Below are 13,720 nucleotides of genomic sequence, written 5' to 3'. Positions count from 1 at the left end.
TTGTATGAATTTTTTTAATAACTGGACAGCATTAATTGAAATGCAGAATGCTCATGATACATGGCCAGCAACAGTAGACAGAGTCATAGTCACAGAGCACAGAAGAGGCCCCTTCAGACCACTAATTCTGCACCAACATATCTACACTAATTTCAATTTCCAGCACTTAATGTCATAATATTCCAGGGTATGGGCTAAGTGATCATCCAGATTCTCACCTTTATTCAGACAAACATTTTCGTCCAATTCCCTCTAAATCTCCTTCCTTCCCCCTTTAAATTTACACCCTCTTGTTATTGATCCTTCAGCTGAGAGAAACAGCTGCTTCTTATCTATTCTACTAATGGTGTCAATCTTTTACACAGCAATTGTGTTCTCCCCTCAGCCTCGTCTGCTCTAAAGAAAATAACCTAAGCTTATCCAACCTCTCTAGCATCTGCAGTTCTTGCTATTACTCCAATACCTGACTGCTTATGTAATCTACACCACCCTGATAAAGGTCAACTGTCCCATTTGTCATCTTAACCACCCTAAGGTCCTTCTACCTTCTTGGACACGGACAAGCACCCAGAGATTCCAACCGTTTAGCCATTCACTTAGAATTAAATTCCATCTGACCAATCCCTTTATATCCTGTAACTTTAGAGCTTCTGCCTCACTACTAACCACATATCGATAAACTTGAACAGTTACAGGTCAGTCACCCTGAAAAAATTTTCAGCCCTTTTTCCTTTTGTTAAATTGCTGAGGGTTGGTAAAGTTGACAGGCTTTGACTGAGTTAAGCATGTTATCTCTTAATTATGGATAATGTTAAAACAGACAAAAACTCCCCCCACAGATTACTTTTCTTTTTTTTTTAAAAAATAGTAGTAGTGAATGGAGGACTGGGCCAATTATGGAAAGATCTGACTTAAGATGAAGGAAGATTTTTTTGGAGATGTTAAACTAATGATGACAGGATCAAGATAGCCAAGGAGATTTTATTCATTTTGGGTACAGACCAAGCCTTGATCACTCATTTTACAGATCAGAATGTCCAAGGTGGTTTGCAACTGAATACTGATGTAGAAACAAAGGGAAATGTGTGTTCAATAGCAGGATGTTTCCATACCCATGTTTGACCTGATGTGGGAGACTTTATGGGAGCATCAGTCATTGTTCAGGCTTCCTAGGGAACACCTACATGACTTTGGACTGAATTCTGTCAACATGTAGCCTAAGTTTTGAAGGAGTCCCAAGTGTGTGGTTCATTCCTCCCCCCACTGCACCCATCAGCACAAATGGGATTGCTGAAAAGTGGCGTAGACTCCACTGGGTCACACCTACCATTCATTTAAAAGGCCTCCACCATTTGGCTTGACTCAGAAATAACTAGGATAGATTCTTGCAAAGTACACTTGGAAATGTTGAAAAGCAGATGATGTCAAGATAGAACTTTTCCAATTGAGAACTACAGGACTAAAAGACCATCATCTTATGAGGAACCCTGTCATTAATTGGTAAAATAGAAGAATGAGCAGGACTGTATTGTAAAGTCAAAATAAGTGGGCAGGACTGTGCTGCCACCTCTGGTAAGATGGTAAGAAAAGCATCTGAGCTTTATTATCCAGTTTCAAAGAAATGATCACTTAATTCCATAGAACACTACAGTGCAGTACAGGCCCTTCGGCCCTCTATGTTGCGTGAGCAGGTACAAAACTTTAATCACAATCCAGAAACACCAACTGCCAAGATCTTGAGGTAGAGATGAACATCTTACTTTTTGCCTCCATTCACCTCGAAGAAAGTAGATTTCACTGGGAGCAGTCTGCAATTAAGATGCAAGCAATTTGGATCTGTGAGAAGTTTTGTCATGTAGAAAGTAGTTAATCATTGGAATTTTCCATCCCAAAGCTGATTTAAACTCAGATGTTCAGTATATTAGGTAGATAAGACTTCAGTGCTAATGATGTCAGGAAATATGGGTTAGTGTGGGGAAAATGGTATTTAAAAGGTAAATGATCAGCCATGATTTAGAACAGCAGAGCAAGTACAAAAGACTGATTGGCCTACTCTGTTCCAAATATTCTTAACATCAATACACCTGGTAAAATTACTTACACATTTGTCCATCAAGGGTTTAAATAAGTAAAAAAGTTAGCCTGGGAAACATGTGAAAATAGAATTAATTTATTGAATTTCCCTCCCCAAACAATCCTGGTTTGCTGCAAGTTTTCATGTAAAGAAAAATATACAACAGATTTGAGAGGTTCCCTGCCAAGCCAAGAGAAAAAGACATTTGTTATAGGCAACATTAGATATCTGCACAAATCTGACAGGAAACAAACAATTAAATAGAAGAGAGACTCCATCATCTATAACTTAACATAAATAAGTACAAAAAACAAACTTGTTATTCTGCAGAGGCTGGTGATAAGTTTATACACAAGTGAAGGAAACAATCACACACGTAGCTGGGAGTACAAGGCTCCTCAGTAATCTGTTCTGAGCAAACGTTGAGTGAGTGCTATTAGAAACCACCTCAGAACTAACCAGATGTGCGGAGTCAGCTTTAGCATGATTTCAGTTTCTAGAAACACTGCCCCTGTTCTTTGGCAATCGACATCTGGAAACGATAGCAGACCAATGTCCCTGGGCACTGAAATTTGGAACGGTTTGATCAGAGACTATACTAATTTTAACAGACAGGCTTGACACACTTCATGCCAGTTTATGACCTCTCAGCAGAATTGAGAGCATTCAAAATCTTGATTGTTCCATTTTTAAGCAAATGGGAACATGTAAAGGATTAGAAATCTGCTTTAGCTCCAAAGTAAATGCTGACAGTGTTTTAGAATGCATACCAATAAGCAGAATGCAGCAACATGGTTGTCATCTTGTCTGCATCTCTTCAGACACTGAATCTGTGTTTGAAATTTTTAGCTTCATTCAGCCTTTGTTTGCAAGAATTGAGAACTTGCCTATCCACCGACTGTATTGTTCTGCTAAAATAAAATAGCCCAATCAAACTTAATATGGATGTTGCTGTCCCAAATTAAACACCTGCCTTATGGAAAACCAGACACCAAACAGTCAAAAACCTAGAGGAAGTTGTCTACAATACTTAGCAACCCAAACAGAAAAACAGAAATTGTTGAAGAAACTCAGCAGGTCTGGCAGCATCTACAGAGAGAGAGAGAGAATCACAATTAACATTTCAAGTCCAGCAACCCTTAATAAGAGGACTAATCTGAAGAAGGGTTGCTGGACTTGAAATATTAATTGTGATTTTCTCTCTCTCCTTAACGCTGCCAAATCTGCTGAGTTTCTCCAGAAATTTGTTTTTCTTTCAGATCTTGAAGTTCCTTCTTCCATTTTAGCAATTCCACTGTTAAGTTGGTTAAACTCATGATATCTTTAAGGGGAAGCTAAAAATATTGAGGGAGAAATGAAGGATCTGATGAAAGGTGAAATTATTGAGCATAAACCCTGGCATGGATCAGTTTGAGCAGTACATTCTACGCAACTCCGTAAAATGCAGCAGGGATTTTAACCTGTGCACTATAGTCAATCTTGCAGCAGCCTGACAACACCAAACGCTCTTGCAATACATCAGGCACGAACAGGATATGGGGAAAACTGAACTTCAGTTTGGTATCTTAATGGACATGTTCCAGTTCAATTACAGCAGTCCATCTCCTCTGCCAAAGGGTCAGAACTTGTTTCCCAGTGTGAGCTCTCTTGCTAAATATATGTCTCTAACTCTCAGATTTTGAGACACAAACTGCATTCAGAGAAAAAAAAATGCAGTGCATGTAAAATTTAACATAGTAGCAGTAGAGGGAGCCAGAGTCTGATTAAAAAGGTCCCAGCCGCAAACTTAAGGTAAAGCTGCAACAGTTACGTTGTAAAACACGCACTGCAGCATTAGAGGCAGCTCAGGACTATCAGATACCAACACATCTTGTCTCGGACTAAATGCAGGGGCTGAAGGACTGAGCACTCTGCAATGCATCTTATTCAAGAATCAAGAGATCACTTGAAATTAGCTGTATTTAACATGCAAAGTCACACCTGGTATGTTCCCTGTAAAGATAAATGTTGGTTATGAACTTCAAATCTATTTATCTTTTATTCAGGCACAAATTAAGGGGAGGTTATGTTAGAAATTACTGAACATGGAGTAAACTAACAAGTTAAAGAAAAACTGCAGCATCACCTGACAAGTTCTTGTCAGCATTTCTTGAGATCCACTGGATAAATGTTGATATCAGGTGGAGGATGCCACTTCATTTAATGTCTGCCCTATTTTCACCAGTCTCCTTTCTTACTGCTTATCCTGCTAAAGTGAAGGACGAGTTGAATCTTGACATTCAGAGTGTTTTGGATGTTTACTATGTCACAACTGATCATGCCATGCAGGAAGTGTAGGGCCAGTGAGATTATATAAATGGTTAAGTCAATACCAGAGGTTGGGCACATCATCTGCCAACATTCAGGGAGTTGTAGCCAACCTGTCTGAAGATTATAGGTTTCTGTATTTGGAGTATGGTTAACATGAGCTGCAGCCAAAAGCTGGTTCTTAAAAATCTCCACACTAGCCACCAGTCAAGAAAGGTCAGAATGCAGTGCTTACTCACCATCTTCACAGAAATAGTCACCTTTTGAGGTGCAAGGCGACAGGATTCAGGTCAGACATGCAACCAAAATATCCCAACACACACACGCATACATCCTGCAGACTCTCAGTATCCTTTTGTTGTGAATGAACCATTTTACTCATCTCCAATTCCAATCGATAAACCATGGAAATGATCTGAGAATACTTCTCATTTTCCGCATTCTCTAAATCACCATGATGTTACCTAACCCTGAGCTAGCTAGTTTTATAACAGTTTGTGATCAAAAGTGTAAAATATTTTCCACTCTGCAAAGCAACAATAACTCCAACCTGAACTATCTTCCTTGACTAACAATTGCAGATTGAACTGCGCTCAGATTTCCTAGACCTATAAGTCTGAAAACTTTTTGAACACCTTTCCCACGCTTATACAGAGTGTGTCTTGCATTTATTTTACCCTCCATTAAAACAGCAGAGGCTTTCAACACAAAATGGTGTTAGCATTCATTCCAATCAAACTGCAAGTGCCAGGATATAAAATCAAGGAGGACACATATCCTGACCAAGCATGTTCATAGAATCTGCACTAACCATCCGATTTCTGCTTCAGAGCTAATCTAGTATAGAAAGTCCCCCATCCCCACTCTAAACCCAACATACTACATTTCAAACACATGTACTGACTACATCATCAAAAATGTTGTGCTTCAGTCTTGCAGATCCCCACGTAGTGACCTCCTGAGCACAGCAGGACTGAGTCTATCAGCCTTGGCTGACAGACCAGGCACAAAAATAAAAGAAAGGGGGTGACCGGGGGAAAAGGCTGGGATTTAGAGGCACACACGAAGCAGCAACCCATCAATAGATTATATATTGCACCAAGAATCCATAAAGGAAGAGCTGCACTCAATGCTTTCGGTGCACAAAAAAAAGGGGGGAGATCTGGAGACACCAAATAGCCCATTAAATCACAGCATTGAGTGGAGGAAAGGGAACAGTAGAGGGTCCCTCAACGAAGATCTCCAGATTTCACTAGCTATACAGGGAAAACAAAGGATAGCCCCAATGCTCCTCAGCATAATTTTATTCGGTCTTTGAGAAAGCTCTAAGAACCATCTCATTTTCCATGCCTCCTTCCCCCATCTCCAGCTAACACTCTGCCTCCCTCCTTCCATACAGGCAGCAGAAAATATCTGATGTTGGGAAGGAGTTGGAGGAGGGCAGTGAGAACATATTCATCTCACTTAATACATCACACATTGAAAATCTGGGTGGCCACACGGTTTCCTGTTCACAGCACTCCTGTAATATTCTTTGTTCGGTTTAATAACCTGCACTATAGCTGCATCACACATTAGCAAGTAATCAACTGCTTTAGTTCTCAAATCCTAATTGTCAATTGCCCCATCTAATCAGGATGAACTTAGGAATTATGGAGGGATGGGCTGTAGCTGACAGATCAAATGCAGCAACAACTGCTTGGGCCCCACCAGAATTCAAATTTCATAATAGCCGCTTCTGGAAAGGAATTACGGGCATTTCCATTCAGCTACCCCAGACTGTATGGAGTGCAAGGCAATCAGGGTTAGGGTGAAGTGTGTTTGAAATAAAGACCAAATTTGCAAGGCTTGACTTCTGCACTTAATAAACATGGCCATTACATGAGGGCTTGAAGTGGATTGTCTCTTCAGACCATCCCAGAAATTTACCACTTGGCAAAAAGGTCTGCAGAGCAAGGTCATGCGAGGAATGATAGGCCAGAGATTCGGCAAGTAGCAGTGTCTCAGACAAGAAACGGTCTTAATGAAACTGCACCTTGTCTATACAACCTCTAATAGTAACCTTTACCCCCTTGACACATGCTTTGAAGTTGTCTTAAAGCTGTTAAGTGAAAAATGCCTGTGAACAAACACCCTTGGTTCACCCATCACATCCTTAGTTTGTTTTTTAAAGAAGGGAAATATTCAAGTAACAACTGAACTCAGTTTCTTGTTTGTGTTTGTAAACTGTGTGTGAAGCAGAGAGGCTTTTAAACAAAAAAAACCTTACTGATTTTGCCAAGCAGTTTGTTACACACAGCCAGGGTGTCTCAGTCAGAGAGACAACAGCTAAATCAAAGCCTTCCACCCCTCCCTCCAACCAGACACACAAGTGCATACACCTGCCCATCCCAATAGGGTCACAACAGGAGTGGAAAGACATTTGTTGATTCTTAAGCCATGGTCAAAATCAAACTACCAACTCAATCCATAGAGCCCTGTCACTGACCTTCCTGGGTTACTGTTCCATCCTAACTGACCTGCAGGTGTCAGATTTGCAAGATATTTTCAAATATGAGAAGGTGCGAATTGTCAGTTGTCTATTTGTAAAAGCAGCAGCTTTCTGGAGGCGCTGCCTCTCGCTGAGTTCCTTCCTCTAGTTCAGTTGAAAGCCAGACACCAGGGCTGGCAACAGATTTCATTTCTTCTTATTGTTCTTCTTCTTATCTGATTTTCCTTGCTGAGCAGTCAGAGCTCGAGGCATGATGAGTACACTGCCATCATTGGTGTATTGCAGGGAGTACTGGCTTGGGCAGTAAGGCCTTCCCTCCTCGTCCCGCAAGCGGCCAAAGACCTGCTGGTAAAGCTCCTGCAGCTTCTGCTTCATCTGCCGTAAGGACTTGACAAATTCCACCTTCTCTTTCAGCAGCCTGGCCTTCTGCTTCTTCAGGTGATCCACATCGTGGTCCAGGTTCAGGATGGTGTCGAGCTTCCTCTTACGGCAGTTCTGAGCCGCCAGTTTGTTTTTCCCACGGCGCCTGATGTCACGGATTAGAGTCAACTGGGCATCAGTGAGTTGATACTTGGATAGAAGCTCATTAAACTCATCAACAGGCAAATTGATGATTTTGTCATTGGAGAACGGGATCTTCAGTGCCCTGGCCCGACGCTCGTCGCGGCCCATGTGTATATCTACTCGATTGGAATGAGTTTCTTTCATTGGCGCCTTCTTTCCAGGGTGGTTCTGTTGACTGGAGACAGATGGTCCAGCTGGCAGGTTGTAAGTGTGGTTGTGGTTGACTTGATCTAAGTAAGGCAGCGAGTGGAAACAGTTTGGATTCTGGTAACTCATTCGGCAGAATTTGCTGTATTCTGGTTGATAACCTCCCACCGCACCCTCTCTTTCAAATTCTTCAGAGTCCGCAATTTCTGAATCGGTGCTATATCCAACTGCCCCTTCCTGGTAAAACGAAGAGGAGGAGGAGGAAGAGGAGGAAGAAGAAGAAGAGCAGGAGGTTGAGGATTCAGAGCTGCTCGGAGAAACAGGGCTGTGACTCGAATCAAGGGAGAGGCCAGAATCAGAGTCCAGCTCCTCTTCAATCTGTGAGGCCTCCATCGGATCAAATCCTTCTTCCATGGCCAAGTCCATAAAGCTGATCTCATCAAGCATTGCCTCATCTAGCAGGCCAGACAGAGAGTCTGGGAAGCTGGAGCCAGAAGTCTCATTGCTGGTCCCGTTAATCCGAGGAGGAAAAAACATCCCTGTGAAATTGGTGGAACCAAAGGCGGCATCAAAGTTGGAGGAGTTGGTGGCTGCCAGTTGTTGGAGGCTGCGACCACCATCCACAGAAGGGTTCTCCAAGTTTGAATTGAAGAAGGGAGGGAAGTCCTGGCCGCAAGGAGGCAAGGTGGCATTGTGCAGACTCACATCCTGATTGATGGCTGTGACAGGAGTTTGATTATAATTTGTGGGCACATCAGCACTGCCGCTCCCAGAGCCATTACTATACGCAGATGTTGTACTGTCGGTCACCTCCATGTCCTGCAAAGGAGGATCAAAAATTGATTTTAAAAGTTGGTTACACATTTATAGTACTCAGATGAGCACAAACTCAGGAACCAGTCATCATTCCTCTATCAGCTGTACTCAGTTTCTGGTGACCAATGGTAAAATAGTTGATGTAATCATGAGTACAAGTGAAGAATGAACCCAGGCATTTGTTCTTTTAATTTCCTTCCTTTAGTCCTAATGGAAGCATTCAACTTTAGTCCAGAAACTCCCCTGGAGAAGTCTCATCAAAACATTCTGCAGTAAATCCAACAATGCAAATTTAACTATACCCTCTACCCCAGAAGACACTAACTCAGAGTCATACAGTCAGAGATATGAAACACACCCCTTAGTCCAACTCATCCATGACGACCAGATATCCTATATAAATCTAGTCCCATTTGCCAGCATCCGGCCCATATCTCTCTGAAACCCTTCCAATTCATATACCTCTCCAGTTGCCTTTTAAATGCTGTAATTGTACCAGCCTCCACCACTTCCTCTGGCAACTCATTCCATTCACATGCCACCCTCAGCATGAAAAAAATTGCCCCTTAGGTCTCTCTTAAACCTTCCCTTCTCACCTTAAACCTATCCCCTCTAGTTTTGGACTGCCCCACCCTGGGGAAAAGACCTTGCCTATTTATCCTATCCATACCCCTCAATTTTATAAATATTTATAAGGTTACCCCTCAACTTCCATGGCTTTGGGAAGACAACCCCAGCCTAGTCAGCCTCTCTCTATAGCTCAAACCCTCCAAAGCTGGCAACATTCTCATAAATCTGTTCTGAACCCTTTCTAGTTTCGCAACATCCTTGTATATTAGGGAAACCAGAACTGCATGCAACACTCCAAAAGTGACCAAACCAGTCTTGTACAGCCACGAAATGACCTCCCAACTCCTATACTAAATGCACTGACCAATGAAGGCAAGCATACCAAATGTCTTCTTCACTGTCCTATCTACCTGCGACTCTACTTTCAAGGAACTATGAACTTGCACTCCAAGATGTTTTTGTTCAGCAAACATTTCTCAGAACCTTAATAAGTGTATTAGTCTTGCCCTGGTTTGCCTTTTGAAAATGCAGCATCTCACATTTATCTAAATTAAACTCCATCTGCTATTCCTAGGCCCATTGTTCCATCTGATCAAGATCCCATTGTACTGAGGTAATCTTTTTCGCTGTCCACTAAACCTCCAATTTTAGTGTCATCTGCAAACTTACTAACCATACCTCCTATGTTCACATCCATATCATTTATATAAATGATGGAAAGCAGTGGACCCAACTCTGATCCTTGTGGCACACCGCTGGTCACAGGCCTCCAGTCTGAAAAGCAACCCTCCCCCACCACCCTGTCTTCTACCTTTGAGCCTGTTCTATTTCCAAATGGTTATTTCTCCCTGAATTCCGTGATTTAGCCTTGCTAACCAGTCCACCATGAGGACTCTTGTCAAACACCTTATTTCCATATAGATCATATCCACCACTCTGCCCTCATCAATCCTCTTTCCAAACCAAAAAAAACTGCATTTGGATGGTTCCATGAGCATTTGTGTGCCCCCAAATACCTGGTCCAAATCCTCTATGTACAACCCAATATCACAAGTGTTGACGGGTTGAGAGACTATCAGTTTTCAGCTCAAACTGGCCTCATGCAACACATATGCATGAATGAGCAGACATCACTCAAGCAGAAATTCCCTATTCCAAGGGGCATAGAGATCAATATTCACTCTTCATTTGCATTAGCCAACTTAGGATAGACAATCTTGCTTGTATCTCACTTGGTACACATTTTATCCACAAAGCCACAGGCTGTTCATTGTCTCGCACAAACAGGCAAAATGTGGTGAGGGTATGAATTGTACTGAGCTTTCTGCACCAGACGCCAACTTGAAGCACCTATACTTGCACACCCCGATGCAGAGCAAACAAACCAGGAACACAGTTTCGAACATGCTCACCTGTAGCTCCATGAGGGACAGAAGATCCTGCCACTGCTGTTCTAAATCTAAAGAAGTCTCTGGCCTCAAGAGAGGTGGAAGGAGGGTCATCTGTGAACCTGCGGTCAGGCTGTCACTGGTGCTGGGCACAGCATTGTCTATGGCCTCATTCAGCACTGAGGACACGGCTTCTGGAAACTGATAACAGAAGACATGAAGTTCAGTCACGTGCTGTGTCCCATCACTGTAGCTCAGGGTGTTCCTACGTAGGCGGCTTAGAGTGTAAAACACCTGCCTCGATGGCAGATGCTGGATTGGGAAGCGTTAGTCACTTTGCTCAAGGATTTACTACATTCACCCGGTAAAAAAGCATCTGTTCAGCATCTCCCAGGCTCAGGTTTATAATCATAGCCAGCTTAGCATCATGTTACATCACGGAATCCACCTCTAGCTATGTAACTAGCGTCTAGAGTCTAATGTAAGGATTAAAGCTTTGCTTTGATTAAATGCTTTGCTGAATACAATTTACATGGTGTTCACTACCTCAGTGAGAGCTCGGCTGAAAGATGCAGTGTCACAGCACTCAACTAGATGAAGCATATCAGTGGACCCAACTAAAAGCAAGATCCCAGAGGGTTTTATCTGGAAATTGGGTGTTCATCACTGGCAAATCCCCGGTGCCTGTTCTCACTTTTCTCCAACTAGCCAGCACTCCCAACCCCAACAATTGACAGCTAACACTTCTCTCATGACCATGGTCACACAGTAGTGTTCTGGATTAAACGTTCTCACAGTATTTGCCATGGCAGTTATTAATGATGCCACCTATCTCCTAATGCTAATTAATATCAAGGTTTCTTCAGATTTGCCTCACTAATCAAGTGGATGATGCCTCAGTCCTGTTTCTGGCTCTTGGCACTGTGTCCAACCGCCAATCCCTGGTCTTAATCACCAAGACAGCATACTGCTTACAGTTCCCAATCCTAGACTCTTCCCCCACCACGTTTCATCTGTCCTATCTTAACCCTAAAATCACTCCCTTAAATCTTCTGAACTCAGGAATACAACCTAAATTGCAGATCCCAGCTCCAAAGACCATATACAACTTCCACAAGGAGTTCCACCCCTGGACAGGGCTGCTTTATTGTTGCCACCAAGTATCTACTTCATGAAAAATAAGACCAGAATGACAGCCTACCCTGGGGGAGAATTTGAGGCACATTGGATTTAACTTAGAACCTTATACCAAACAAATGGCATCACTGCAATTCGCTCACTCACCTCTGAATCTTCCCCAAATGAGAATGTTTCATCCAGAAGCCTCAAGCATTCCTCAAAGGAAGGTGCAGTCTGCTCTGTCAACTCAGGCACCTGAGAGATGAAAACGCTGAATCTGATTAGCTTCAGTCAACACAGAGGTCAATACTGCCTCTCAATGTCACAGCAAGCACACAAGACAGCTGAGATGTCGAGTTAAACAGATGATCAAAATATAGGCAGATGAATGGAGCAATGTTGGCAGCATGAGTACCGATTGGTTTCCTTACTAAAGGAAGCTTCCTTAAAATTAAATGAAACTATTTGGCAAAAGAAGTGAGTCTACTGATCTGGGCTGGATATTGGATGGGAAACAGAAAGACACACAAAAAAATTAGAAAGAAAGAGGAAAAAAAAAGTTGGGATAAAGACTGGGAGGATTACTGTGCTGGAGCCTCAATTTTACACCATTTTTAAAACTGTGGATGAAGATTTTCCTAAAGTGAATGACAACATTAAAATAGTGTAGGGTAGACAGGAATAGAAAGTTGCAAAGCATGCTTGCAATTCAACTGAGCAAAACTATGTAAGAGGCAAAGTTTAATGCTGACAAAATTTAAAACATTAAATTCTTTCAAGTGGTTAGAACCTGGGCAAGGGAAGATTGTAGTTCAGCATTTAGTGAGGGGCTGAAAGGTCCATTACGGTGCTGAACATGTTATGCAAATGAGCGATCATCCACTAAGGATGGAAAAAATTTGGAAAATTGTATAAATGATGAGAAATTAACCATTGTCCAACAGTTTTCTTAAAATCTTGCATTTATTAATTCATGATGCGTTTTATGAAGAACTTCTTTGTATTATTTCCAAATATTAGATCCAGGAACCTCAGTCTCACGCCAAACAAATAAAAATTTCCTCAATCTTTTCCCTGCTGTGTGCAATTGGCTACTTTGTCAGTAAGTTGCAAAGTTAGTGACAAAGGCTCACTGGACTCAGCATTAACACTGTTTTTCTCTCTACAGATGGTGCCAGACCTGCTGAGTTTCTCCAGCATTTTGTTTTTGTTGAAGAGTTATATAAAAATATTACATCTATGTTAGGCAAGTAAGCAACCTAAGCATCTAGCAACCAATGATAAAGACCAGAACACGCCAATGAGTACTAGCAACAAACCAAGTCAGTCTCATTTTGTGCATTTATGCAACTTTTGAAAATCATTATTGCTATTCATTTTGTCATCAAGTATTTTTTTCAAAACAAGATCATGTTGCAACAAGATGTGCCTATATTCACCTACATTCTTATTATTTCAGAGGACGGCTCAGCTCATTCAAATCTGCATCCTAATGCAATAAATACTAAAAAAAAATGGTGTTCTTTACCTTTGGTAATCAAACATCAGTTAAAGTTAACTGATTCAGCATCAACCATACTTTACAACAGGAGAATTCTAAAGTTCTACTGCTTTATGAAGTCAACGTATTTGCAAATTTCACTCAAAAGGTCTGGATATAACATTCAGGCTATATTCCCTTGACTTGTACTCCCAACCAGTAGAAATACTCTCTCTCTCTCCTTCCTGCTCCTAACATTTTAAAATCTTTATCCATTCACTTCTAAACTCCAGCAAATTCAACCACAACTTGTCATCCTTCTTTGTAACATAATCTTTGGAGCCCAGGTATCATTCTGGTAAGCCAGCACTGCACTCCTTTCAAGGCCAATACCATTTTAGAAGGTATTCCTTAAAGAGGATTGGTTTGCTAACTGGATGGTTTTTGGGTTGGCAAGCTGCAAATAGTGGAATCCCACAGCAATCAGAGATGGGAGCCTCAATGATTTACAAATTTATATCAACAACTAGGACACAGAGATTGAATGGGTACAGTGGCTATATTTGCCAATGACACAAAGATAGGCAGGAAAGGAAGTTGTCAACAGGAAATAAATTGTGTAAGTATGCAAAACATTGACATATGGGAGTAAAGTGTGTGAAAAATATGTTTTCTCCACTTTGGCAGAACGAATAAAAGTAGGCTTGTACTCTCTCTAGTGAGTGATGTGTTCCAAGTTCTGATGTAAACATTTCCCTTTCCTA

General features: G+C 41.7%; 1 protein-coding gene across 2 annotated transcripts in view; it reads right to left on the bottom strand.

Moving 5' to 3' along the window:
* nfe2l1b (nfe2 like bZIP transcription factor 1b) overlaps positions 1-13,720 on the bottom strand; it is a 46,555-nt gene continuing 32,835 nt past the window's right edge. For both annotated transcript variants that reach the window (XM_048560504.2, XM_048560503.2), the window contains 3 exons: positions 11,642-11,731; positions 10,382-10,558; positions 1-8,402 (listed from right to left, as the gene is read on the bottom strand). In XM_048560504.2, coding sequence (XP_048416461.2) covers positions 7,059-8,402; positions 10,382-10,558; positions 11,642-11,731 — 1,611 coding nt within the window. In that variant the 3' untranslated portion in view covers positions 1-7,058. The remainder of the gene's footprint in view (positions 8,403-10,381; positions 10,559-11,641; positions 11,732-13,720) is intronic.

The sequence above is a fragment of the Stegostoma tigrinum genome, chromosome 31 (assembly GCF_030684315.1).
Source record: "Stegostoma tigrinum isolate sSteTig4 chromosome 31, sSteTig4.hap1, whole genome shotgun sequence".
Taxonomy (NCBI): Eukaryota; Metazoa; Chordata; class Chondrichthyes; order Orectolobiformes; family Stegostomatidae; genus Stegostoma; species Stegostoma tigrinum.
This window is presented reverse-complemented; position numbering and strand designations above follow the sequence as displayed.